At 33.2% G+C, this 27780-nt stretch overlaps 2 protein-coding genes across 3 annotated transcripts in view; both read left to right on the top strand.

Moving 5' to 3' along the window:
- The window catches only part of LOC141449474 (UNC93-like protein MFSD11), a 51732-nt gene extending 33974 nt beyond the window's left edge, over positions 1-17758 (top strand). The window contains exons 2-8 of the mRNA XM_074118963.1: positions 5089-5258; positions 5772-5948; positions 10889-11154; positions 13926-14051; positions 14491-14659; positions 14739-14874; positions 15672-17758. Of these exons, the coding sequence (XP_073975064.1) occupies positions 5089-5258; positions 5772-5948; positions 10889-11154; positions 13926-14051; positions 14491-14659; positions 14739-14874; positions 15672-15839 (1212 nt within the window). The 3' untranslated portion in view covers positions 15840-17758. The remainder of the gene's footprint in view (positions 1-5088; positions 5259-5771; positions 5949-10888; positions 11155-13925; positions 14052-14490; positions 14660-14738; positions 14875-15671) is intronic.
- A 555-nt stretch (positions 17759-18313) lies between these two features.
- On the top strand, positions 18314-27780 carry LOC141449475 (uncharacterized). Of its 2 annotated transcripts, XM_074118965.1 has the most exons (4): positions 18314-18556; positions 21348-21564; positions 26023-26315; positions 27571-27780. In XM_074118965.1, the coding sequence occupies exons 1-3, from the start codon at positions 18428-18430 to the stop codon at positions 26283-26285; spliced, it is 609 nt and encodes a 202-aa protein (XP_073975066.1). In that variant the 5' UTR covers positions 18314-18427; the 3' UTR covers positions 26286-26315; positions 27571-27780. The 2 variants fall into 2 exon arrangements, with proteins under 2 accessions (XP_073975066.1, XP_073975065.1); XM_074118964.1 differs by lacking the exon at positions 27571-27780 and having other exon boundaries at positions 18315-18556; positions 26023-26373.

Raw genomic sequence — 27780 nt, 5'->3', positions numbered from 1 at the left:
TATAGCTCTGTGTCATGTTTAAATGTCCTAACTCTTAAACTTTTATTCTTTTAGTTGTAAAGAATTGTTCAAATTTGTAAGATCATTATATTTTGCCTTTCTAAATAAAACTTTTTTTCTTTACAACACTTATTACTAGTAGATATTGATGCTTTTAGAGTGTTCTCTTTAATAATTATGAAAAACACTGCTAGCAATGCATTGAAGAAAGATCCATTCGTTTTTTAATGAATCCTAGAGTGCAATGTTATCGATATTTCCACAGGAATGGCACATCATTCTCTAGTAGTAGTGTAAAATAACAATACAAAAACTTTATGTACATTGCAATGAATTATTGCATCAAACGGAGACACCTGACGTAACCAGCCAGAGCCGATTACAAAAGGAATTGAACAGATTTTTATCGAGTATATTGTAACATTAATGAGCATGAAATGTATTTCTTTTTAATACCGTTCTAAATAAGTGACAGATAAAAACATGAATTTATAAGTTTCAACTCTATTAGACATTCATCTCTGTCAATATTTTGCTCTAAATATAAATTATTGTATTAAAAAGTTATTTAGATATTTTCTTGGTTCTCAACATGTATTTCAATTTAATTATGTACCGCTAGTTGCACAAAAATGTTACACAGGCCTTAGGTTGCACAGGCCTGTATTAGGCTAATGAGTCTGCAAGTGGATTTCCTGGGTAAAGCTTGAAGACAAGAACCTCCGAATTTTTAGCCATATACGTTCTCCTTCTAAAGTAACAATAATAATATAATGTATAATGTTTCCAAGAGACGAATATGTTCCATAAATTCGGAATTTGAAGAACACGTATAAGGTGACCTTGAATATTGATGTGTGGGGGAATTCACTGCAGATTTCCATTTTGGTTGTGATAATGGTTAAATGTATTTTCTAAATTTAGATGAACTTATCTTTGATTGTTTGGAATTAATATTATAGAGTATGAAGACAGAGGCATGTCAAGGTCACAGTGTGGCTTTCAGCTCATGTATTGTGTAACTGTATATACATTAAGGCGCAACAACATCTAAGATCATTTGCTACTGGGGCTCTTTTTCAGTGCACTGTTAATGGTTACTGCGATAATGTCTATCACAGGACAGTGAGATGTAAGAAGCTTCTAGGAATAGAAAATCTAAGTGGTTTCGAACCTGAGATCTCCGCGTGGGAATCTAATACGCTAACCAATCAGTTATTCTCTTTCCTAACTATATATTAGTGTACTTTGTTTTAGTTTACTTCCATTTTAATGCTTCTCCTAAGCAATGATCAGTAGTTCCATCTTATTTAGTAGAATTAGAAATATATTAGTACACAAATTGGCATCTTAGTTTGTCCATTTTTTAATGATCTGAATGCTATGCTAGGGCAATAGTTGTATCAGTCTGGCATTATTATTATTATTTAATGATTTAAGGCGCGTCAACATCTAAGGTTATTGGCGCCCGGAGCTTTTTTCAGTGCACTGCCGGCCTGCGGGCAGTGTTCTCTCGTTACAGACAACACTGTACATCACCGGACAGTGAGCTGTAAGAAGCTCCTAGGGTCAGCAGCTGGATTCGAACCCGGGACCTCCGCGTGGGAGTCCAGTGCGCTAACCGCATAGCTAATTCCTTCCCCATTATTATTATTATTATTGTTTTAGCTATGTTAACGTTAGTGGTAAATGCCTTGTGCCTCTCCAATGTCGTGCAGGCCACCAGACAGTCACAGACAACTTTTGACTATTAATAGACAGTGAACTTGTAAAGACTCCTTTTGTCCCTCTCTGCTAATAAATATTGTTCACTGCTCTTTTTTTTTTTTTTAAATTTAAGAAAACGGTCTCATTCTCTGAGGTAGAACTCCAGTTTAAAAATCTATAATTCGCATGAAACCCAAGCTTTGTCATTTCGTTTGAGGAGTATACAATGGGGACTTAACTGTAATGTGGCGGTCATCTTTTTTCATGTTTTCTTCTTTTTGTTTGAAGGTTCTTTTTTTGTTCCAACGATTCTCCTTCATTATACTGGTGTTGGTATACAACTTTTATTTGAGAAATTTTTCCAGGATAATTCGATTAAAGCGACTCTTCTGAAAGGGGCTCTCTCTAAAGAACCATTTCAATATAATGTACGACTCTGCGTGCTTTGTAGTATAAAAAGTAGTTAAATGCCTCTATAGTATTCCGAGTTAGAATTGTAATTCTAAAGATACTACTAAAAATACTTGAGAGTACCATATTTTGAATTAATTTTTAATTTATACAGGCACTGTGCAGCCTGAAACCTCCTTTTGTATATATATTTTTACAACTGTTTTTCAATTGTAAATAAACTTTTCAATTTCAATTTAATTTTTTTTAGGGGGGGGGGAGTAGAATGCCTCACAAATTTTCCCTAAACTTTAAAGTTGATGCAATAGTTATTTATTTAACAAGTGCGGAAAGTAGTACTTTTCCTCACACGAGGCAGGGTTGCACGCACGAGCGAGCGAAGCGAGGCGAGTGCAAGTGCAAATTGCCGAGTGTGAGGAAAATACTTTACACCCGAGTTAAATATTATATTTTTTCTGCAACCATTAGGGTTATTAACTAAAAAAAAAAAAAACTGAACAGGAATCACTATAATCCATTTTAAATTTCTATAAGGTAACACTATAACCTTTTTAACTGTTATAATTAAAAATATCTAATTATTTACTAAAATGTTATTTTTATTTCTATATTCCTTTCAATTTTTATTTTATTTTTTTAATATTCGTTTTTTAATTATTTAGATAAAATAAATTTAAATAAGCTTATTAAAGTTTTATAGAAAATATTTAATAACAAAACTTCTTATATCAAGGAAGCACAATAAAGTTTTTCCACTCACAAGTGAGGAAAGTGCACTAATGGGAATTTTTCCCCACTAGTGAGGGAAGTTGGGCATTACACAGCTGATTTTAATTGCGTAATGAGAACATTCCTACATGGTTGCAGAAAATTTTTTTTAAATTTATATAATTTTATGGGAAAATTTGTTTTGGCATTTTGGGGTGTGTCAAATATCCTTATTAGAAGTCGTGTTAGTTTCACACCAGATTGTTAATTATATTCTAATAATTCTGGAAAATATGGGTAAGAAGTTCAAACTTTTACTTTTTCCAAATGTAATGTATTACTAAAAACCTTTCTGTCCTTAAATAATACAGATTTAGAAATAATTCATATTACGTAACATATTATGGTTGTTTTAGTTACAATAAACTATCTTTTTGACCTATAAATCTAATCAACCATAAACTTATTATTAGTCTTTTACTTTTTTTAAATATTTTTTTTTATTTTTATATACCATTGGACGTTTTCCTTAATTACTCATGGTTTTGTCACTAACAAACGTTTACCTCTCTTAGATTCGATTGCTTCTTAGAAATATGTAATAAATCACTCTCATGAATATTCGAGTATCACTCCTCTTAAATTTTTTTTTTGTTTACACTGGTAGCTTGTATATTGCAACACAAAAGCCTGAAATTCGAATTCAAACAGCGCTGCCCTTAGACTTTCTTGATTCAAATATCTTAAAAAGAGTGTTGATGATATTCTGGAAATCTTGCCAGAAACAATCCTATTTGCAAGACCAATAAAATGAACAATTGAGGCACTACTATAAATTTGAATTTTAAGAACATTAGATCAGGTTTTCTCCTAAATTGTCCGCAGTAAACAATGTTTGGTAATACGTTGTTAATTAATGTTAATTATGTATTAATATTATTCTATTTTTATATGTACAGTGACTCCCATTAATATTGGGACAGTACATACAGAAGTTCAAAATTGACAAAAATTAAAAGTGGCACCCATTTATTCAAATTTTTATAAATTCATTTCATTTTATAATTACTATTAATTAAATAAAAACTATTTAAATAAGTAAATAAAAATGTTTTGGTAGATTAAAAAAAATATATATAATAATAAGTGCAAATTCTACCTCTTATAAATATTGGGACACTATTATAATTTATAGTTTGTCCAAGGTTTTGCCCGAATATTTATACAATTTGTAAATATATACCTTAAGCATATATTCAATATGAAATTAATAATTAAATTAGTTTATATAAATCAAGCCAGGTGTAACATGTCGCACAAAAATACAAATACAACGATTGAACAAAGAAAAATTGTAATTTCTTTGCACAAAGACAATAAAAAGTGTTAGAGAGACGGAAAAACTGATCGAACCTAAAACATCTACTGTGTAGAACATCATTCAGCGTTACCAAAAAGAAAAAGAATTGTTTCACTCCCACAAAAAGGCCGTCCTCAACTGCTCTCTGAGAGAGAGCAGCGTTATATTTTAAAAGAATTAGAAAAGATCACCGACTTAGTGCTCCAAAACTTCAATGTGAAATTTTTGACATGTTTAGAAAGCAAAAAAGGGGCAGAAACTGTTCGGAGAGTGCTAAGAAAACTCGACTATCATGGTAGAGTAGCCTGGAAGAATCCTTTTGTCAGTAAGATAAATCGTGCTAAGAGAGTGAAATTTGCCGAAAAATATTTTAATGAAAATAGTGAATTTTGGAATGATATACTCTAGCGATGAATCAAAATTTAATATTTTTTAGCCAGATGGAAGGGATATGGTCTGGAGGAAAGCGAATGCTGAACTCGAAAAGAAGAATTTACAGCCAACTTTAAAGGGTTTTAAAGCTGCACCACCGGGTGGAGGTGGGTCAGTTATGGTTTGGGGCTAGATGTCCGCATCAGGTTTTGGAGAATTAATGTTTGTTGATGGAGTGATGGACAAAATGGTTTATAGTAATATATTAAAAAATAATTTGAAAAAAAATTGGACAGACATGGACAGTCCATGAACAGACAAGACAGAAGACACACCAACCCTGAAATGTAATAGTATTACTTTATAAACTAGCCCTGAAGATGACCTAGTCCCTAGGTCGAAAGCTCGGCAAAATAAATTTTTCTATACTGAAATGGCAGTTATTTTTTCAATCCCATTCGCCTTGATTGTTTTCTCGTTAATCCTTCCATTAATTTACTTAAGAATGTGAACTTTTTTCTTTTTTTCAGAAAACAATATTAGATTCCGTCCACAATGATGATCCTACATTCACCGGTGATGCCTTTATATCTCTGGGAATTCTTTATGGAACGTTCGCATTAGGAAATTGGCTGGCACCATCTATCATTGCTGGTATAGGTCCAAGGGTATCCATGGTTTTAGGAAGCATTACTTATTTGTAAGTTTATTTTTCATAATAATTAAAAAGTAATTTGCCTTGAGTTCTTACTTAAGATTTTATTTTATTTATCTTCTTGGAGGAGATAATCAAAGTTATGGTCTGAACAACTTTGTTCCAGGAAACTGTTTCTTTGTTCAGTTGTACATTTATGAGTTAATTTTGATTTTATCTTGTAAACCAAAGTAGATATTTAAAAGTAAGTTTTAAAGTATGGCGCTATACTTATTTAATTTTCTGAAAACTCAGTTGTATTTATAAAGAAAAAATTCGTTTTTCTCATTAATTCTTTGTTTAAATGTAGGTTGATAATTATTATTCTACCAGAAATGATCTGCTTATCTTTCAATTCAATAACAGTTTTCTTCTAAGTTATTTTAGATTACACTCTTTATATTTTAGTTATAAAATTAGGTACCTAATTAAAAATACCAGATAGATTAATCATTTTAGTTAGTAAAATATGGTTACCATCTAATAAAAATACACTATAAATTAGTGCATTTCTTTCAGAATATTCATAGCATCTTTTCTGTGGCCCAAAACATGGTTATTATATTTAGTTTCTTTTATAATTGGTTTTGGAGCATCAATTATTTGGACTGGCCAGGGTAACTATCTTACTTTAAATTCTGATGACAATACGATGGCTAGAAACTCTGGTATATTTTGGGCACTTCTTCAATCCAGGTAAGATTTAAAATAGATTATTTTGGTTACTTTTAAAAATAAGTTAAGCGATCTCGTCGCTTTACCCATCTAAATGCAGTACCAAACGATGAATATTATAAATATTTCCAATCATTTAATTGATTATACCCATCGTTCCATTAGTTCTTGTTTTATTTTATTCGTATCAATATAAGTTTAACAGTAGTTTTTTCAAATATTTAATGTATGATGTTATATTAATCTCTGTGGGTTATTTTGTTTATCCTAATTTTAGTTTCTCAATATCTGCCTTCATTAATAAATTTGCAACACATATCCTTTCGCAGTATGCGTCCATCCAAATATTTGAAAATATACACTCTCTAATGGGTGGCAATTTGGTTTTTTGAATAAATTCATGCCATATTAGTTTAATGCCAGAGATACAAAATAACAATAATAAATAACTACAGCTCATTTCTGTGTCTTGGCATCCTCAACCTGCTTCACCAGTCATCTCTACTTGTTGCAGCATCCTTCCAGTGGAGCAGTTTGCTGGCATCCTCACTTACTTCTTAATTGAGATCTGCCAACTCGCCTAACCCGGTTTACCTCCTCCTCCATGAATCTTTTGGGCGCTCTCTCATCCTACATCCTAAGTGGCCCCGCCCATCTGAGCCTGTCAAGTTTGATCGTTTTAACGATGTCTGCTTCTTGAAAAAGATGTTGTATAATTCCTGATTCTTTCTTCACCTCCACAAACCATGCGTTCTTAGTCTGGACAGTCTGAACAAACTATAGAACATGAAAAATGACTGAAAAAATGTTACTGTTTATAAACGTTTACCATGTAGTAGTACATCCAGTGCAAACCGGGTTCTGTGAATGTGGTATGTAAAGTTAAATAATTTTCTCTTATTCAGTCCTGCCCGAAGCACTGTCAGCAAATGTTGGAAGTATGGTTTCAATGTAGATATAGCGTTCCAGGTTTAATAAACTTTGGAATCAAATAAATCTGAAGTTGTTAAAAAAAAAGATTAGATGGTATTAGCATTACTTCTGCAGGTTTTATGCTTTAAAACTAATGCAAAAGATATTAATTAATTTATATATAATATATACAAATAAAATAATTTTTTGAATGCAAAAACAGTTTTTACAACGTTTACGATAATTTTTCACATGTTCTATAAATTCTTCTGGGGATTTTTCGGTGAAATCGATTTTAATATGTCTAATTTCACTTTTGACGGAAAAATTTGTAAAAATTATCCATAGTTTTGTTGAAATCTGCATAAATGTATGCACAATATTTTCTTTTTAATTTAAGGGTGATAATATTTACCGAAAAGGAGTTCACTGGTTGTGATTGGTACAGTTAACAAAGGCTGTTTGCTTTGACTGACAAAAAACGTGTTTTTTAAAATGAGCTAGATCAGTGATTTTTGGTGAGTGTTGAGTGCAAAGATTGTTTTAAACTGTGTTAAAATTTCAGAAAAAATTATCGAGTGGTTCGTTGAATATTAGTGGATTAATGCGAATTAATGTCTTTTTAAAGTGTATGCAGTAGAGGGAGTATTGAGTTAGCTACGAGGGTCGTTTGAAAAGTCCGTGCAAAAATTAAAACTACTTAATTTTTTGGGGTAAACCTTTTTTATTTTTCAACATAGTCTCCTTTTAGGCTTATACACTTCGTCCAACGCTGCTCTAGTTTGTTGATCCCTTACGAATAATAGGATTTGTCCAAGTCTGAAAAATAGCCATTCGTTTCTGCAATCACCTCCTCGTTTGAATAAAATCTTTTTCCCGCCAGCCATTTCTTCATATTGGGGAACAAATGGTAGTCCGAGGGAGCCAAGTCTGGAGAATAGGGGGGATGTGAAACGAGTTGGAACCCTATTTCCATTAATTTTGCGACCACAACTGCTGAGGTGTGAGCTGGTGCGTTGTCGTGATGGAAAAGGACTTTTTTGTGGGCCAATCGTGGGCGTTTTTCTTGCAGCTCGGTTTTCAAACGGTCCAATAACGATAAAAAATATGCACCTGTAATAGTTTTACCCTTTTCCAGATAGTCGATGAGGATTATTCCTTGCGAATCCCAAAAGACAGTCGCCATAATCTTTCCGGCCGAAGGAACGGTCTTCGCCTTTTTTGGCGCAGATTCCCCCTTGGTAACCCATTGTTTAGATTGTTCTTTGGTCTCAGGAGTGTAGTGATGTATCCATGTTTCATCCACAGTGACGAAACGACGCTTAAAGTCCTGCGGATTCTTCTGGAACAGCTGCAAACCGTCCTTGCAACACTTCACACGATTTCGTTTTTGGTCAAGCATGAGCAATCGCGGCACCCATCTTGCGGATAGCTTTGTCATGTCCAAATGTTGATGCAAAATATTATGTACCCGTTCATTCGAGATGCCCACAGCACTAGCAATCTCACGCACCTTCACTCTTCTTTCATCCATAACCATATCATGGATTTTATCAATGATTTCTGGAGTAGTAACCTCAACAGGGCGTCCAGAACGTTCAGCGTCACTTGTGCCCATATGGCCACTCCGAAAATTTTGAACCCACTTATAAACTATTCTAATCGAAGGTACAGAGTCACCATTATGTTTATCAAGCTTCTCTTTAGTCTCCTGAGGCGTTTTGCCTTTCATAAAGTAGTGTTTAATCAACACACGAAATTCTTTTTCGTCCATTTTTTGAAAAACACTCGACTTCCTCGATTCAAACGAATGCCAAACACAAAGAAATAGACCGATCTGGCTGAAACTTGGTGTGTGTTCTTACAAGAGATGCTACTAACTAAACATAACCTCGATACGCGCCAGTGGTGCTATCTCTCTGACTTTGCACGGACTTTTCAAACGACCCTCGTATATACCAAGTTATTTGAGATAGTTTGTTTTCTATTAATTTTTCTATTTCTATTAATTTAGAACTTTGGCTGTTTACACCTGGCCCTTCAATTAGTTTCAAATAATTTTATTTTATTTTTTATATTTTTATTTATTTATTTTGGTTTAATTAAATTAATACCTAAGATCTATAAATTAATTTAATTACTTAAATCATCTTATTTTGTTTCGTTTCTTACATTATTATATGTCAGAATTTTCAACTTCTGGTTTCAAAAGAATAAGAAGCCCTCTTGGTGATTCTGGACGTACCTCTAAAAAAGTGCCAGACTGTGAGGAAGATAATATGAATAGCCCTCAGTTAATTTCGATGATGGAAGAAGTGTTGTCTAATTTGTTACACGCGAAATTGGCTCCTCTTGCTACCAAAGAAGATTTTGTAACTCTTAAAAATGAAATATGTTGCCTTAAAGAGGAAAATGCCGCACTGAAGGTAGAAATAGTAGCTTTGAAAACAGTTCACGATAAGGTTGAGTCTAAGTTAGAGGACTTGGAGATTTCGGCCCGTCGAAATAATTTAATATTTAAAGGAATTAATTATTCCCCTCAAGGCGATCTAAAATTGGCGGTCAGCGAATTTTGTCGTGACATTTTGAAGGTTGAAGTTTCCTGTGAGCATTTTAATGTACTTCCTCTTGGACATTTGAGCAATGCTAATAAGCCTCTGTTGATGTCGTTCACTCGCCCTCAAGATAAAATTAAAATTCTTAACTCAACGAAGATATTGAGAGGTACGGGCTTTATTATTCACCAAGATCTTCCTGATGTCACTAGAAAAAAACTGAGCAAACTTGTTTTAATTCGAAGTGAAATTCAGGGAGTCAACTGTCATCTTAATTTACATTAAGCTACTTGTTGGTGGAAGATTTGAAATTCAGTTGGTGTAATCGTATAGGTTTGCGTTGCTATGATGAAGATGGTACACAAAAACGTGTGAAGAATGATCTTACTGACTTCATTGGCGCCGTGCTTGCGAGTTCCTTGGCTACAGACTACTTCCTGAGTGTTGGTCAACAAACCTCTCTTCATTCTCATAAGGACAAGCCCTCATCCACACCCAAGGTCCTTCTGAAATCAATTCGCCGCCTGCAAGAAGGATTCTTTTAGTTCTGTTATTAATTCTGTTTCTATTATTTGTTATAATATTTCGGGCTTGAATTCCAAGGTTAATAATATTATAGTGTTACTTTTTTTAATTGTTTTTAAGAGGGTTTCATTTTTTTATTTTATTGGAAACAATTGTGTTCGAAAATTCTTTTCATTGCTTTAGTAACTATTTTACAGATTATAAGTGGAGGTATACGTTTTGCAGTAAGACGATGTCCTAACAATTTAGTTATTTCTACTTTCGCTCGTTATCCTGCTGTCAGTCTAAAGCAGGCCTCAATGATTTTGTAACATTGAACTGTCGCTTTCCAGGTGTTTGTCATGGCGTTTGCACCTTTGTTGGTCCCATGGGTTGTTCGGCAAACGACCTGTGTTTTGTGCCCTTTGATTTCTTACCTTTTATTGAGCATTTTACTATTCTGAATGAAACTTTCTCAGATCATTTTCCGCTTTCTCTTGCTATTAAACTTCACGTTGATTCAAATACTACCTCATTACCCCTAATTCCTCAACTAGTTTGGAAAGATTGTAATAAAGTTGTGTGCTGTAATAATCTAGATTCGGCCCTTGGTTCAATAGTTCATATTCTTATTAATCAAGTTTATGCAGATGCAATTACTGATTAAATTAAATTAAATATAAAATTGTGTCTTGCATTTCGATGATATGGAAAGGAGTTTAAGTTATTTACTGTTTATTTTATTGAATATTTTGTATCTTTTATAATATATTTAAGCAGTGCTCTCAAGCAGACGGATCTGCCATTGCTTTTTTTTATTTTGTAAATTTATTTTTGGCTATGTATATGATTTTTAAATAAAATAATAATTATATTTCCGAAAAAGGAAAAAATAGTTTTCCTTTATCAAAATTTTCTGAATGATCTTTCAATAAAACCATATAATTTGTTATCAAACTTTGTACTAATGAAAAATGAATTACTTTTCAGTATGCTGTTTGGAAATTTTTATGTATACATGGTTTTCCAAGGAAAATCGACAATAGACCATTACACTAGATGGTTAGTTAGCACAGTGCTTTCAGGAATATGTGCAATAGGCGTGTTATTGCTCATCCTTTTGAGACCAGCTGTTTCTGCTGAAGGAAATGTTATTACTAGGAGACGTGTTGGCCCATTGCAAGCATTTGTAGAGGCTGTAAAGCTTTTTGCCCGCAAGGAAATGATTTTGTTGTGTATTACATTTTTATATACAGGTAATTTAAGAATATTAGATCTTTAAAGTTAATTTGAAATCATTTATCAAATCTCATATAAATAATGTGTACATGCAAATAAATCTAGCTGAGATTTATATACAGGGTGACCAAAGTTATATGCTCCACCCACTTTTTTTTTAAACGGCGGGAAATTTCGAAAAAATAAAAAACACGTATTTAATCATTTTTAGGCTAGTTTATTTTCAGTGATTGACCCATTTTTTAAAACCCTTGTATCTCGAGATACAGCATCCAACTTTTGTTTTTCAAATGGAACGTTATATTTTTTGTTGCATATTTTTGTAGTACTTGAGCTTCTAAAAACAACAAAAAATTTTTTTTTTGAAATCGGTTAGGTTTTTCAAAAGTTATGGTAATTTAAAATATGAAAAACAAATTTCAGTTTACTGTCAAAATTACGTTATTTTTTTTTATAGAATCTGTTTAAACAGAGCACAATCAACGGATAGGCAAGCCAAAACTCTGGACTCCCACACTTTGCTTGTAGCAGCACTTATGGTGGCGAAGTCAAGATCTAGGTAGGCCAGAGTTATTTGACGTTTCAGATCATCGACTGAAGCCACGGGATTAAGGATACTTTACACTTTATTCTTTTAGGTATCCCCACAAAAAATGGTCCATTTGGGTTAAGTCCGGAGATCGAGGTGGCCATTGGATGGGACAATGAGCCCCTAAGCACTTTTCATGGAAATTTCTGTCCATCTTGTTGAAAATACATATCTAGCCGACGTTGTAGATGAACAACTTCAAGCAGAACTGGCAAAATGTCTCTTAAAAAAAAGTTGGATACCTTTCACCAGTTAAGTTCTCTCTGTAGAAGTATGGGCCGATTAGTTAGAATAACTCTGGCCTACCTAGATCTTGACTTCGCCACCATAAGTGCTGCTACAAGCAAAGTGTGGGAGTCCAGAGTTTTGGCTTGCCTATCCGTTGATTGTGCCTAGTTTGAACAGATTCTTTAAAAAAAATAACGTAATTTTGACAGTAAACTGAAATTTGTTTTTCATATTTTAAATTACCATAACTTTTGAAAAACCTAACCGATTTCAAAAAAATTTTTTTTGTTGTTTTTAGAAGCTCAAATACTACAAAAATATGCAACAAAAAATATAACGTTCCATTTGAAAAACAAAAGTTGGATGCTGTATCTCGAGATACAAGGGTTTTAAAAAATGGGCCAATCACTGAAAATAAACTAGACTAAAAATGATTAAATACGTGTTTTTTATTTTTTCGAAATTTCCCGCCGTTTAAAAAAAAGTGGGTGGAGCATATAACTTTGGTCACCCTATATACATATTATTTTGTAAGGTTTACAAATTTTGAAATTTATTTTATTTTATAAAAATCTGCGCAGAAGAAAGTCTCCTACAACCTTCAAAAAACAAAAAATGGATGAATTGAAGAGCTTTCGTATAACAGTGGGAGATAGTATTATTAAGTCTAGGGAAATGTTAGATGGATTTCTTGAACAAAAACAAGGTTGGTAAGATTACAAAATACAGATTGAAATCAGGAAAGCAGTGAAGGTTAGAAGGTAGAACATAGAAGTGACTTAGACCTTAACAATAGTGGAATGCACTGTGTACAAAGAGTATAGAATATAAGAAATTTCTGGGAGGAACTCGGAACAAAACCTTGAAGAAACAAAATGGAAATCAAAAGCATTTTCTTTCTACTACATAAAAAGAAGAAAAAAACTTTGCCTTAAGAGTTTATCCAAAAGAAAAGGGAAAACTAGATGATACTGAAAAGATGGACGAATTAGAGGAAATGAGAATATTAGAAAAGAACTTAATATCATCGTTAAACTGTATGAGTGAAAATTAATAGATTAACATGAATATTCAAACACAGAGAAGGCTCTTGGACATTATGAATATAGCTGAAAATGATAAATATCCAGGATAAATACTTTTTCATTTCTTCAGTTTGGCTTGGAAAGCAAATTGGGAAATTATAGCACTTCTCCCGATATAATGTAGATTAAAATGGAAGCATAGTTAGGGTCCCTGATGTGGCAGAAACAGCGAAGAAGAGAACGACTGCGGACTATAAGGAAAGATAATACTAGGCATGACTTTCGCTTAAAAATAAGATCAAAATGGCACTTGGCAGAAATAAATGGTAAGTACTGTAGAAGGAACCCTGCACCTCTAGCTAGAATAGATGAGATTATGTTAAATACATTAAATTTATTGTTAATTTAATGTTATTCCCGGAATAGTTTTACGAAGAGGCTTTATTAGAAATAATAAATGGAGCCTAATATTTAATATTATAGAATAGCATATTATTTTATTGTAGACAGTATTGTTAATCGTTTTTGGTTTCTTACCCAACTATCCAGTGAGAGGAAAGAATATTGCCTATTTCAGTCATTATTTATTTATTTTTTGCCAAACTTTCGATCAAGGTATAGGCCATCAACAGTGCTCTGGAACATATTTTGCAGCAACAGATTATAGTATACATTAATTTGAAATAAGAGTCCGATATGTCCAAGTGTACCTAAGTCTATATGGCTTAGTCATCAACGAAAAATCTCAAGTTATATCTAAAGACAAACTCAAAACCTAATACAGAACTCAAACATTAATTTGTTATAAATTTGTGAACTATTTTTTTTATATCGAATGAATAACATTATAAGCTTTAAAGAATTTTTCTTTCTTCCTTTTATTTAATAACAAAAATTTTTTTATAAGACACATTACTAATGAATAATATTTAACTTGTTTGTTTAGGATTTGAATTATCATTTTATAGTGGAGTTTATAGTCCTAGTATTGGTTCTACCCTCGTTATCAGTGAAAATCCAAAGGAATTAGTTGGGCTTTCTGGAATATTTATTGGTGTTGGAGAAATCTTAGGTAAATTTTGGACTTTTTTATATTTAATCCTTTAAGGTTGTTTAGAATAATTGATTAAATTAAAATAACAATATTCAAAATTGCAAATTATTTAAATATTTATACCAATTGAAGTAATCTTGCTGAAAGAAGCTTAAATTTGATGGGTAACTCTTAAAAGATGGACACGCCATCAAGATTGGAAAATGCTCAAGATTAGTGAGCTGTTTTATGAAGTAAAATTTCATTATAAGTGTTTTGCGCGATAAATTACAATTTGAAGTACTAGTGAAGTTTACTTAGTTACTGTGTACCAGGTATTGATAGTGTGAATAAACTTTCTTACAGTGCAACTTCAAATTTTTAAATCTCAATTTTTTTACGTGTTTTTTGTTTATGCTATTTTACTATAAACATATTTGAAATCATTCTTGTTACTATGTTGATTGTTATTTTCTAGGAGGTGTAATATTTGGCTTACTGGGATCAAAAACGGTAAGATGGGGTCGTAGTCCAATTGTATTATTGGGATTTGTTGTACATGTAGTGACATTCTTCTGCATCTTCCTTAATATTCCAAATGCTGCTCCTTTAGGAGATACAAAGGATGTTGCCTACATTCACAGCAAGTAAATAGTCTTACTTTTTTTAGGTTACCATTAATTATTATGGGAAGCAATTGAATTTGTAATTTTATTTGTAATTTAGCCCAGCACTTGCTATTGTCTGCAGTGGCTTACTAGGATTTGCTGATAGTTGCTATAACACACAAGTTTATGCAGCAATAGGAACGATATTTGCTGAGGAAAATGCTCCTGCGTTTGCTATTTTTAAATTTACTCAGGTGAAGTTTTTAATAATTGTTTTCTTTGGTAAATGTTAGTTTAAAAAAAGTTTTTAGACCGTTTGTGTGACAGAACACTAGACGAGCCCCTTGCCCCAGGCATTTTGGCCGAAAGTGTTGAAAGAGCTTATTGAGCTAACCCCGCATAGTTACAGATGAAACTCCAGCAGCCAGAGCCTCATTTTGCAAATTAGCAATTGCAACCAATCAGACAGGATTGAGAGTCTGTTCTCTTTTCTTCTATTCATGGGCTTGATACTTTGACCGCTACTCTTTCCCTGTGCCTATTTCACCCTTTAAAAAGTGGCTTAAAACCAGATTAAGTAGGCGTGAGGGCATTCTGCCTGGTCCTACCCAGATTGTACCGTCTTTTTAAAAATAGCTCTGATAATGACAAAGAAGTTGGTCGAAACATCGGCAACAAAAAGTAGCTAAGAAAGTTTTTTCCTTCGATCCCATATGCAAAAAAAGTAAAAAAAGAAGAAAAAACCAAATTAATGTTTTCTTCATAATATCGATTAAAATTTAGGGTAATTTCTAGTTTGGGTGGTGACCGAGATCTTGCTAAAAATAACTACAGTGGTTCCAAAAAAAGGTTGCTTATGAATTAAGAGAAGATTTCTCTTATATAGCCCCCAATTCAAATGTTAATTTTTGAAGAGCAGATTGTAAGATTCTAATTCTCCATTCTTGTGGCTTGACTTTACAATATTTTTTCATTTTAAATAAATAGATTATAAGAGGCCCGAAAGGGTCTTAATAAGATATTCATAGACTAAAAATATGTATATTTTTAGAGCATAGCTGCAGCAATTGCGTTCGTCTACACCAGATATGTGGGATTGTATGTGCAATTAATTATACTATTAATTTTTGCCGTCGCTGGAACAGCAACTTATTGTATGACGGAACGAATCGTAGCTAGAAGAAAAGCGTTAGATGATGATATTAGTATATCCAAATAGTCGAATGTATATATCGAAATCACTTATCCGCACAAAGGAGTGTAAGAAAAAAACTGAATGTACTTTTTATTCATTTGAAAAAATTTATAATTATTACTTAAATGACTTGCTCACGATTCATGATTTGAAAAAATGAAAGTAGTACTTTCAGTTGAATAAGCTGATGAGTAGTTTTAATTGTAATTGAAAAAATGTGTGGTTACAAGAAACTTCTACCTCACATTTAATATCTGAAAATGTAAAATGCGTTATTTTAAGACAAGTGTGACCTGTTAATTATAATATTTATATACATATAAATGGTAATGTTTTGATCCTGGTTTCAATCCTAGCCATATAATATCGCTCTATTATGGATGATTCAATTGCATAGATCACTTTTGATTTTAGAAGCAGTCACTTGCTTCCATATCTTTTATTTCTAATATCATAAATATAAACGATAAATTTATCATTTTATAAAATAATTTGTGCCAAAATTACAACTTTCTAAATGTATATGTAGGACTTCAATTAAGCATTGTCACCTAGGACTTCAATTAAGCATTGTCACCTCCTGAAAGTTGGATAGCCCTTCTTCTCCTTTTCTTTTATTTTTATAATATTATCCAAGATGGCGAAAAAAATTGTGATTCATTGGTTGATTCAGAAACATAATATTTTGAATTTACTTGGTTCTGGGATCTTATTTTTAAAAGCGATTCTAATAAATGAAGCAAGGGTGAAAATCAATTATGTTTCTTTTTTAAAACCAGAATTTTTGATGTAATGCATTTTTTAACACAGCAATTATAAACTTCTTTGTTTTATTAATAAACTTATTCGAGAATGTTTCATAAATGATATGGTACAACTAGTGCCAACTACCAACTTTTTTATTTTTTATTGTTAACAGCTTTTTCATTTGAATGAAAGATAATTCAAAAGAAGGGAGGGGATTAGCTCAGTTATTTAGAAAATTGGATTGCCACGCGGAGATCCCGGTTTCTAATCCTATTAATTTTCTCTTCCTAGTAGCTTCTTACAGTTCTCTGTTTGGTCTGTAATTAGAGAACACTGTCCAGAGGCCGGTAGTGCACTGAAAAATGTTCTGGGTGCTAATGACTTCAGATGTTGACGTGCCTTATATAAACAAAAAAAAGTTGAAAGGAAGTTTTTTTTTAACTTTCAAAAAAGTTATTAATGTGTTATACAAAAATTTCAAAATAAGTAAAGGTTCAAGACTTTGTTACCATCAAGTAAATATTTTTTGTACTAGTCACACTTATGAAGAGACTTTGTTCCGCAGAAATGAGGTGATTTAATGGCTATCTTTAGAAAGGACCACATATTTAAAAATTGGTATCTGATTAAGTAATCTGAGAGCATTAAAGTATTAGTATGTACTTTACATGTACTTTATTGGTGAGAAACATGTTGCACAATATTAAATGCTGAAAACATTCCTAAAATCTGTGATAATGTTAATTTTAATCTCGAATCATCACCAATGAATGAATATATATATATTGGGGTGGGTATTTGTCTGGTAGTCAAGAACTAGTTTTGTAAGTGGGAGATCCCTAGTTCAAATGACTACTTTTGATATGTTAGAAAAAATTGTTTATAGTCAAGTATGAGCTTCCTCTACCCCTAATTGGTAGTTAGACGTTAAGCCCTCCTGAACAAATTGGCGATTACTTTTCTTTACTTCATATATACATTTGATATATTGATACGTTTTCATTCCTCTTGCTCACTACTTCCTCAATACTTTTTATATGGAAATTCAGCTCAAAAATATTAATGTAAATATTTGTAAATGTATTTAAATTTTACAGTTAAATATGAAACTTTTATTTTGATAAGATAAGCGATCATTTATTGTAAACTGTGGTTGTGATATATGTAAATAACCAAATAAAGACATACGAGATTCAGTGGTTTACATTATTGATTGATGATTTCCATTATTGTTATGTAAATATTTTAACAACTGTAGTTATTATTGATCTCAATAGCTCCTTGAATACACTTCTTCACACAGAATAAAAATTAATCTATTTGAATTTAATAGGTGGGATTGGGGGGGAAAAAATTGGCCCCAGGCAACTATTGAAATTTGTAATGTACAGCGGACAAACTTTCAACTTTTAATTAATCTATTTAATTTCAACGTTTCAAAATTTATTATGTATGATGTGAATGATTTATATAAATATATAATATATAGCTAACGATTTAAAAAGGTTTAAAGGTATAATGGTAGGTCTAAAGTTTGAAGGTAAGTGGTGCGAGAATTGGATATCATCAACTGTGGAAGGAGTTGGACGAGATATGGGTTTTTATTGTTTAAAATATGTGTAGGTCCAATTGTGGCCTAGATTCTATGCCTTGCAACACTCATCTCGAATGAATAAATATGGCAGTGCATCTTATAGCATGTGTTACAACCTTCTCGTAGCAAGAATTACGTAAAATGTAATAAATTCTTTCATATGGTTCTTTAAATATGTTTTTTTAAATAAAGCTCAATGTATTATTAGTATAATTTTGAAATTAAAAAAAAATATACAAGTAATTATTTGGAATATAAAAATTAAGAGATCATGGCTTCTCAAGTAAGAAAATCAATAGCTACTACAGAAATTGAAGAAAAGAATAGAAAAATAAGATTAAAATGGTTTGAAAAACATCATGAAATGTTGAAATTAGGTGGTGATGAACAAGATATTCAAGTAAGAAATTTTAACGACATTTTAGCATAACTGATAATGGCAGGACTAAGGTGAGAATAAAACTGCTGTATGAAAGCCTGAAAACTAGCACATACTAGTTAGTGTATGTAATAAACTACATGGTTTTTTTTTATTTCTAGGGTGGTTGATATAAAGGCGCGTAATATTTTATTTTTTGTGTTAAAAATAATTGTTATTTTTCTTTGGACTATTTTTTAAAAATAAAAGGCTTTCTTTACTTACTTTATATTTCCAAAGATTTACTAATTCTTCAATCTGATGGGCTTTACCTCTGACCGCCCACCAAACCCATTCTATTCTGAAGGGATCCGTTCCCGACTCCCATATGTCACTGGGCTTCTAATCTTACACACATAACCAAACCATTTTCATGAACTGGTTAAGGTACATACCATAGAAATTAACAAATAAATAATATCAAAGAATTTACATTGAAATAATGGCACATTGCAATCTATCCCACTTTTATGCAACTTTCAATCATTACTCTCTCTCCTTGTTCCTCAGGAGAAGAGTTGCTAACCAAGGAAGAGATATTTGGTTGGTGTCAATTGTCTCTGCTTCCAAGAACCTTGCAAATGGATTTTGTAAAAGAAAACCAGGTAATGGGGCAGCAACGATTGGTAATTCTGAGTCGGTAGTTTAAAATTTTTATGCATTTTCTATGGTTTGATTGGTTGGCGTATTAATTGGTGTTCGCTTAGAACATCTCTTCCCTTCCCCTCCTATACTCTCTCTAGTTGGAGTTGTCATATCCATTTGTAGTCAGTTAGTCGACTGCTGGCACGGCTCCGCTTCACATATAGTACGCGTCCGCTGGACCACCGCTTCCAGTACATCTTTTCGTACTTCCGCAACGCTTCATCGTTGGCACTACGTCTCTCGAGTCTGCCTGTTGGTGTGCTTCTTACCGTACATCAGCCTGCTGCGCTTCACTACCGCTGATATCTAGCACTTCGCTTCATCTGCATCTAGTGCATTAATTCAACTATTACCCTTGCATCATCCGCATCTAGTACACTTATTGTACTATTACCTTTCACTCATCCGCTTAACCCGCTATCCAATTATGATACGTCTCTTTGGGCCTAAGCCCCAATATTTCCTACCTTTCTCGGAATTCAACTACACTTTACACACACACACACACACACAACACACATCTCTACACAATGGTACACCTAAGTTTCTTAACAGTTCCTATTCCTTTCTACCGCATATGGAGCGTCTGCAGAGATCCTTCACCGCCTGAGTGCGCTCTCTTCCGGTACCCCAAAGGTAGGTGCTCTCTTAATCTTCCTTTTTCTACATTTCTTCCGTGCATTCACTTAACTTATTTGTTATACTTTATTGCGATGCCCCCCTCGGGCTCATATCCCTTTGGGAATTTGCGTTTGCGTCATCTTCCCGCCTCCGCATCTGGTTGTAAGCCTTACGCGCTTACAAAATTGTTAAAATTTGTGAAGGTAACATAATCCGTAAACTATAAATAAGACGTGAAGGCAATAATTAGAAATTCATCTTACCAATAGTCTAAACTTAAAGATTGTCTTTTTAGCTCTTCAGGTGACATTTTCACGTAGAAAACCCAAAACTGTAAATTATAGAAAAGATTACCATGTACTAGATCAGTGTAACAGTTTTAAAATTAAAAGTTTTCGGGCACAATCATTAGCATTAGCAAATGTGCTGATTCCTAATAATTAATTAAATTTTAACAAAGAATACGTAAAGCCTTTTACAATTGTATAAAACGAGCACTGATAACTAGGATATCTTGACTGGCCAACGTTTGGTTTATTAGTGATCGTTCTACTACGCCGACAAAGCTCTGACGTGCTTTGAACAAACTTAAAAGCAAACTTTACTGTTAAGGCCAACCAGCGGCTATCCTCCCGTTGCACACAACGCGCAAACTATTACTGAATGTGAACTAAGAATAAAAACAAATCTATTCTTATCTAGAATCAGAATTTGCGGAATGTCAAGATTTTTTTTGTTGCCAACTGAGATTAACTCCACACTAATTATTTAAAAACAATCATCTTACGTAAGTGCAATGAACTTAACATAAAATAAATTAAAATTATTTTTATGTCTTAGCTCTTCAATCATAGCGTCCAGCTATTCGAAGTGAAGATGGATCTAATGAATACAAATGATACACGTAGGGGGAATTAGATGTAGTGGTTATGAACGCGGACTTATCACTGAAGCCTGCCGACTAATACATCTGTATTTGTTGGAAAATATTAGAAAAACAGGTGCTCTCGCCCTTCCATTAGGAGAGTTTGAACATTTGAACCACCTGAATAAAATATGCTTTAAAGGCCCATTTTTGGACTTGGGTCAATCCCCATGATAGGTTCTAAATATAATTCTAGAATACAGAACAATTTCGTAGGCAAAACAAAAAATAAAAACCAATATTTTCTTAAGCAGATTAACCAATTAACAAAAATTAAATAAATAAAGAAATTAATAAAAATTTCTTTGAGCGCCCATCACATCAAGTTCAAAGGAATGAATGCCTCCTAGATGAATTGCATAATAAAATATATACAATTATTAATAAAGTTAATACGTTCATTGATAAGACGTTGCTGCTGATTAGGCTGACAGTTAGTGCTTTAGAAATATCCTTCAATTTGTTATTTGATAACAGTAGTATATCTTCAAAGAGTACAAAGGTCCTCGCCAGTTCATCTCCTTGAATATTCCTGGCATTATGGTGAAAAGCCAATGCAAAATAAATAAATTTTAATTTCAGGTATCGCCTTTGGTTCAAAAACTGATAGATGAAGTAGCAAAAATGAGAAAAGAACGCTATGAAAAAGATCGCCAGATTGAAAAACAAAAAAGAGCTGACAGAGAAGAAGCTAGAAAAAAACAACTGGCAGAGGAAGTTACTGAGATTGATCCAGAAATATTAATGCGAGGCCCTATGTATCCGGTTGAAGAAGAAATCAAAGAACTACTATATAAAGGTCCGTACTCCAGTACACACAGCAAAAAAATTAAAAGGCCCACAAATTGTGGAAGAAGCACACAATACAACCTGTTTAGAAGAATAAGCTTGACAACACTTCGTTATTAGTGCAGAGAGGAGTGTCAGTAGTGATGGGGAAAAAAAGTTATGCCAATTTATGAGATAAATTTTTACACAAGACAAAATTTATTAAAAATGTGCAAAAATTTAAAAAAGGTAATACAGAAAAATTTGAAATTCTTTTTGATTGCGTGCTCAGTACCTTGAATTGCCACCGTGAGCTTGAAAAACAGCATCAAACTTCCATTCGCGAACACAACCAAATCACTTTTGTCGGTGAAAGAAACTCCTGCTCAAACCAAAATTGATCCGCCGCCAAATGGTGACGTTGGTTGTGGTGCACAAGGGAGAAAACGTTCGTTTCCTCGTATTACTCTCATTCGCCCATCATTTCTGTACTGAGTAAATTTGGACTCATCAGAGAAGAAAACTTTCCTCCATTGCCCGATGTGCCAATTGCGATGGTCCTTGGCAAACAGATGTCTGGCGTTTTTGTGCTTTCTGGACAACCGTGGCACTTTTATCGGGTACCTGGAACACCAGGCCACCTTCCCTCAACCGATTACGAACATTTTGAGCAGAAATCACGGTTCCTGTTGCACTTTGGATAGCAGGTGAGGTGGTTTGGCGATTTCTGAGGGCTTGTAGCCGCATGAATCGTTCCTCATTTAATGAAGTGGATCTTGGCCAGGCCCTGCCCTGATCGTCTCGTGAATCCTCCTGTCTCTTGGTATCTCCCCCGTAATCGCTGGATTACAGAATGACTTTCTCCTAATCGCCGGCCTACTTCCCGCACTCATAGGCATTCCTCAATTAATGTTACAGCTCTACAAACGTCAAATTCGAAAAGATGCGGCCTTAAACCTTGCAGGGGATCCATAACACATAAAACAATAGCAAACACCAGCAAAACTGCACGACACAACGTTAAAGACTGATAGAGATAAAGTAGAAATAGTCCTATACAGGTCTATATGAACAAAGTTCAAGATAACAAGGAGAAAAACGGTCAAAGAAAACAACAGCCTCTTGAGACAGGTCTGAGGGTTTATCTTAATCCTAATCACAATTATATCTCTTCAAAACATGTTCCACAGTGCACTCATTTATTTGGAAGAACGGCAATATAAAGAGGTCCTTTTAATTTTATTGCCGTGTGTTTTTTGCTTTTTATCGTTTAATATTATGTAAAATCAGAAGTATAATTTGAAGTACTTTAAATCCACACCTTAGCTCTTCAATCATAGCGATACGTATGGCATATATAAATAAAATTAAAACTCTCAATCAAAAACTGCACGAAATCACCCAACTTTTGATAATTTTTTTCCCTTTTTTAGTAGACATTTTTATCGCAGATTTCAACCGCCGTAGCACGCACGTTTTTTTAAATACTTGACCGGATTTTTCCTCCAAAAACCATGCTTGCTATGATGGATGGAATCAACGATAAAATCAAGCACTGTGAACCTTACCACATTCTCAGACATATGTAATGTAATACAGATATATATATATATATATATATATATATATATATATATATCTGTAGTATTGCAACCCTTTTTAAGAGATAGAGATGGTTTCTATAAATTCATTAATTTTTCTTTTTCAAAACCCATCATTTTATTTGGGATGCAACACTATCAATTTCACAATAAGAACCTTAAAGAATTGTTAAAGCAAAATGATGTCGGCCCACCCACAAAACCTCGTAAGGGCCAAACCCAAAGTTTACAGGCACTTCATAGGGTTATGAAGTAGCACTTCATAACAACGGTATTCATGAATTTGATTAGCATGAATCTCTAATTTGATTTAATATAATGAAATTTATAAAAAAATGTTATGGACAAATATTTACAGAGGAATACATTTCTTATAGAGATTTTTGGATTTTCAAGCATTTTGGGTCACTCCGTTTTTCTCAAATTAGGATTGTTGTAACTCATTTCTAACTAACTAGTGACAGGACCGCTCTAAACACCTAACAATTTCTCTCCCAGTAGCCTCCAGTGGAAATTTCCAGGAAAAATATTACAATTTAGGGTTAAGTTGTAATCCTAAATAGGAGCTATTTTCAATAAAATATCAAGAAATATTATTTGTAATTTTCAATAAAATATCAAGAAATATTATTTATTTGTAAAGTGGAATATACAGACGGACTGGCTACTTTTAATTAGGCTACCTAAGGAAATAACATATAAATTTTTATTTCAACGTAGTGTTTACAAACTATACGAAGTTCAAAAACTACCATTTTTGACTTACGGGATTTCAAAGAGTAATATTAGTTACCGTTTTTTCTTTCTTTCTTACATCTCACTGCCCACAATTTTACTTGCAATGAGAGAATGCTGTTCAGAGGCTGGCAATGCACTAAAAGAGACTCCAGGTTCCAATGGCATCTGATTTTGTCAGCCTTAACTTCACATTATTAGGTAATGATTCACAAAAAAAAAAAATAATAATAATAATAATTACGCATTGATCAGAAGACAAGATAAAAAAATCGCTTTATTAAATACGGAAATGTCAAAACCTGCAAAACTTACAGTGGCGCCCAAAAGTATTTGCACAAGTGAATTATTTCCTGTTTCTAAATAAGTTCTCGAAATAGAATCCCAAAACTTTTATCATTATAATCTTTAGTTCAAATTATGTACATTTAATAACAAAACGAGATAAAACATTAACATGTAAATTAGTAATTCAGAAAATAAAAAAAATTGACCGTTCAAAAGTATTTGCACAACCTAGAATGAATATGCTCATATTGACAAATTTTAATTATATTCACTAGAAAAGTCAAGTTTAAAGTTGTTATTTGTTATTTTTCATTTCCAATTGTCATTTGTTTATATTATGTACCAGTCTTAATAAAGCATAGCATCAAAAACAGCCGAATTATACCTCACAACCCGAGAAAAAATAGTTTTTTAAAGAAATATGGGGAAAACCTACCAGGAAATCGAAAAAAATTTTGAATTTGTGTTTTCCCACTGTGCGATACGCAATTAAAGGATACGAAGAAATAGGGAAATGCTTAAATAAACCAAGAAAAGGTCGACCAAAATTTTTAACGGCAAGAGAATGTCGGAACATTGTCCATGAGGCAATAATAAATCCATCATCGAGAGCTTGGCAATTGGTTGAAAAGATGGAAACGACTTCTCAAAAGAGTGTAAGCGTTACTACTGTGAAAAGAGTGCTTAATCAAGCTGATTTACACGGAAGTGTTCCTAGGAGCAAACCATTCATAACAGAACTCAACCAAAGGAAGAGGCTCGAATTCGCCAAAACCTATTAAATGCCAATAGAATTTTGGCTAATGTACAACTTAGTGATGAAAGCAAGTTTAATGTTTTTGGAAGCGATGGTAAAAAACACACTTGGCGAAGGCCAAATCAAGATCTGTCAAACATGGTAGAGTGCATGTTATGGTATGGGGATGTGTGGCGTACAGCGGAGTCGGCAAACTGGTTCAGATTCATTGCATTATGAGAGCAGATGCTGTGTGAGTATACTGCGCGACAACTTAAAGAGCAGAGCTGAGAATTTGGGCACTCAAAATTCCTATATCTTTCAATAGGCTAATGATCCAAACATACACCTAAGAAAACACAAGAGTGGCTACTGCAGAACACTCCCAGAAGACTGCATATACTCCCCACAATCCCCTGACTGAAACCTAATTGAAATGTGAGGAGTATTCTGGAACAAAAGGTGCGCAAACACACCATTACGAACAAGGGACCGTCTGGTTGAAGTTTTACTCGAAGGATGGGAAAAACTTGATTCCAATTTTAAAAAACTTGGTTCATTCAATCCCTAGAAGACTTCAGGCCTTAATTGAAGCCAAGGACTTCATGCTAAGTACTAAAATTAAAATTCTGACATCTTATTTGCAAAATAAATTTGTTGTGCAAATACTTTTGAACAGTCAATTTTTTTTAGTTTCTGAATTACTCATTTACATGTTAATGTTTTATCTCGTTTTGTTATTAAATGTACATAATTTGAACTAAAGATTATAATGATAAACGTTTTGGGATCCTACTTCGTGTACTCATTTAGAAACAGGAAATAATTCACTTGTGGAAATACTTTAGGGAGCCACTGTAGGTTTGAACCATACAATAGAGAGGATTTCAATGAGAGAATAAATCAAACACCAAATAAGAGTACAGTTTCTTTGCACAGGAAATATTGTTTTAAAATTTTGTATCACTTGCAAATTTTTCTTTTCTCTAAATTTATTAAAAGAGAGCCTTTAGGAGGCAAGTTAGGAAATGCCACAGATTAAGTACAGAGGCGGCCAAGCAAGTGGGAAACTCTCCTACACATAGAAGATAAAATAATGTTAATTAAATGAAAATGTTTGTTATTTAAGGTTTCAGTGCCAATATGGAAGGTCGATGGTTATATCTAAAGTTGCGAAACAAGAAGGCACCCTATGAAAAATATTATGAACCTCAATCAACGCAGAACGACTATGGGTGGAAAATAGAAGAAAGATCATTAATTCCAAATAAGCAGTTCGCTAGAAAAGGTGTAATTAAACCGCAGTTTTTCAGAAGAACAGGAGCAAAAGCAGAAACATTAAGAAATAGGCCTCCTTATTCTGGAAAAATCCAGATGGAGCACCTTACCTAAAATATAATTGCGCGCACTATTTCAAAAATTGTAATTTTTTTTTTTCTTTTTCTCACTAAATGAAATTACTTTTAAAAAAATCACCTTTTTCGATAGTAAAATCTAGAATTAACACAAATAGTACTAGAGGAATATATAATACTCCTCTTTTTTTTAAAACTTTTGAATGAATGTAGCAGCCAGTACAATAACCTCATAACCTCACTTCTTACAAATCAAATCAGTTGTTTTAGAAAACTAATATTTAACAGTTTATATTTAAAAATGAATATATTACAACTAGTAACCCTATTTCACTATCACACACGCTCTCTCATGAGTCCGATAACTTATACTACTAATACAATAACAATTAATACAAAAATAGTTTACAAGTTCAAAACACTAATAGTCCTTCCCAGCAAAGTATCATCTACCAGTATACAGAAAGGGATCACATGTCCTGTCCGTTCGGGTTCAAAGCTAGCCGACTTGTCTCTCTATTCATAGCGGACGTACTTACTGCCTCTGCATTAACCAAAGACACTTCCCTCACTCACTTGCCCGATGCCGTCCGGTTTCTGCTGATTACCCAAATTCAACTATTACATAAACGATTGTTTTTAAGATTCGGATGTTAAGGCGCGTTAATATCTGAGGTTAATGGGCCCACAGCTTTTTTTAGTGCACTGCCATCCTCCGGACAGTGTTCCCTCGTTACAGACAACACCACTGTCCATCACCGGGCTGTATAGTGAGCTGTAAGAAGCTCCTAGGCAGAGAAAATCTAAGGGTCAACAGCTGGATTCGAACCCAGAACCCCAGCGTGAGAATCCAATACGCAACTATACAGCCATTCCCCTCTCGAAGTTATTAAATATCACAAAAATAAAATAAAAATTTTACAATTGCAAGTATTTTATGCACATATCGATCATTTATACTTGTCTTTATTAAAGTAAAAGTACCCTAAAAACAGCGAACCCTTGTTCGCCTTCCTCTTTTCTACTGGAAGTGACTACGATTGACCGATGTGGATCATAAAAGTAAAAATGGCGCCAAGATCCATGGCCTGTGTGCATAACGTTTCGTTATCAAAGGCGAATTGTGATTGCTCAAGCTAGAATGAAATTAATTTTTAATATAAAATGCTTAGTTCGCATTCCACATCTGGTTTTGGTTCATATACAATTCATGCGAACATTTGTTCTTAATTTTTTTGAAACAAATATATTTGTACTTTTAAAACAATGAATGTGTAAGTATATCTTGCCTGTCCTTAGTAAATGTTTTCGGTTAATTACAGGAAGAAAGAAGTACAGACGCCGATTGTAAACTCGCAGTCACTTACAAATCAAATAGCTCATAGTCACTTCTTGTGGGCAAGAGACCGAACGTCGAAATTGTTGTTTTAAACAACTTTATAACGTTTTTCTTGTACTTTTAATTAATGGAAAAGTAGCCACTCACTGTTAATAGCAAACTTTAGGCAAATGAAAAAAGAATTTACACTTGA

Source organism: Rhodnius prolixus, unplaced genomic scaffold (genome assembly GCF_049639745.1).
Source record: "Rhodnius prolixus isolate KJV_2025 unplaced genomic scaffold, Rpr scaffold_2, whole genome shotgun sequence".
Classification (NCBI taxonomy): Eukaryota; Metazoa; Arthropoda; class Insecta; order Hemiptera; family Reduviidae; genus Rhodnius; species Rhodnius prolixus.
Note: the sequence above shows the minus strand (reverse complement) of the source record. Positions and strands in the feature narration are given on the sequence as shown.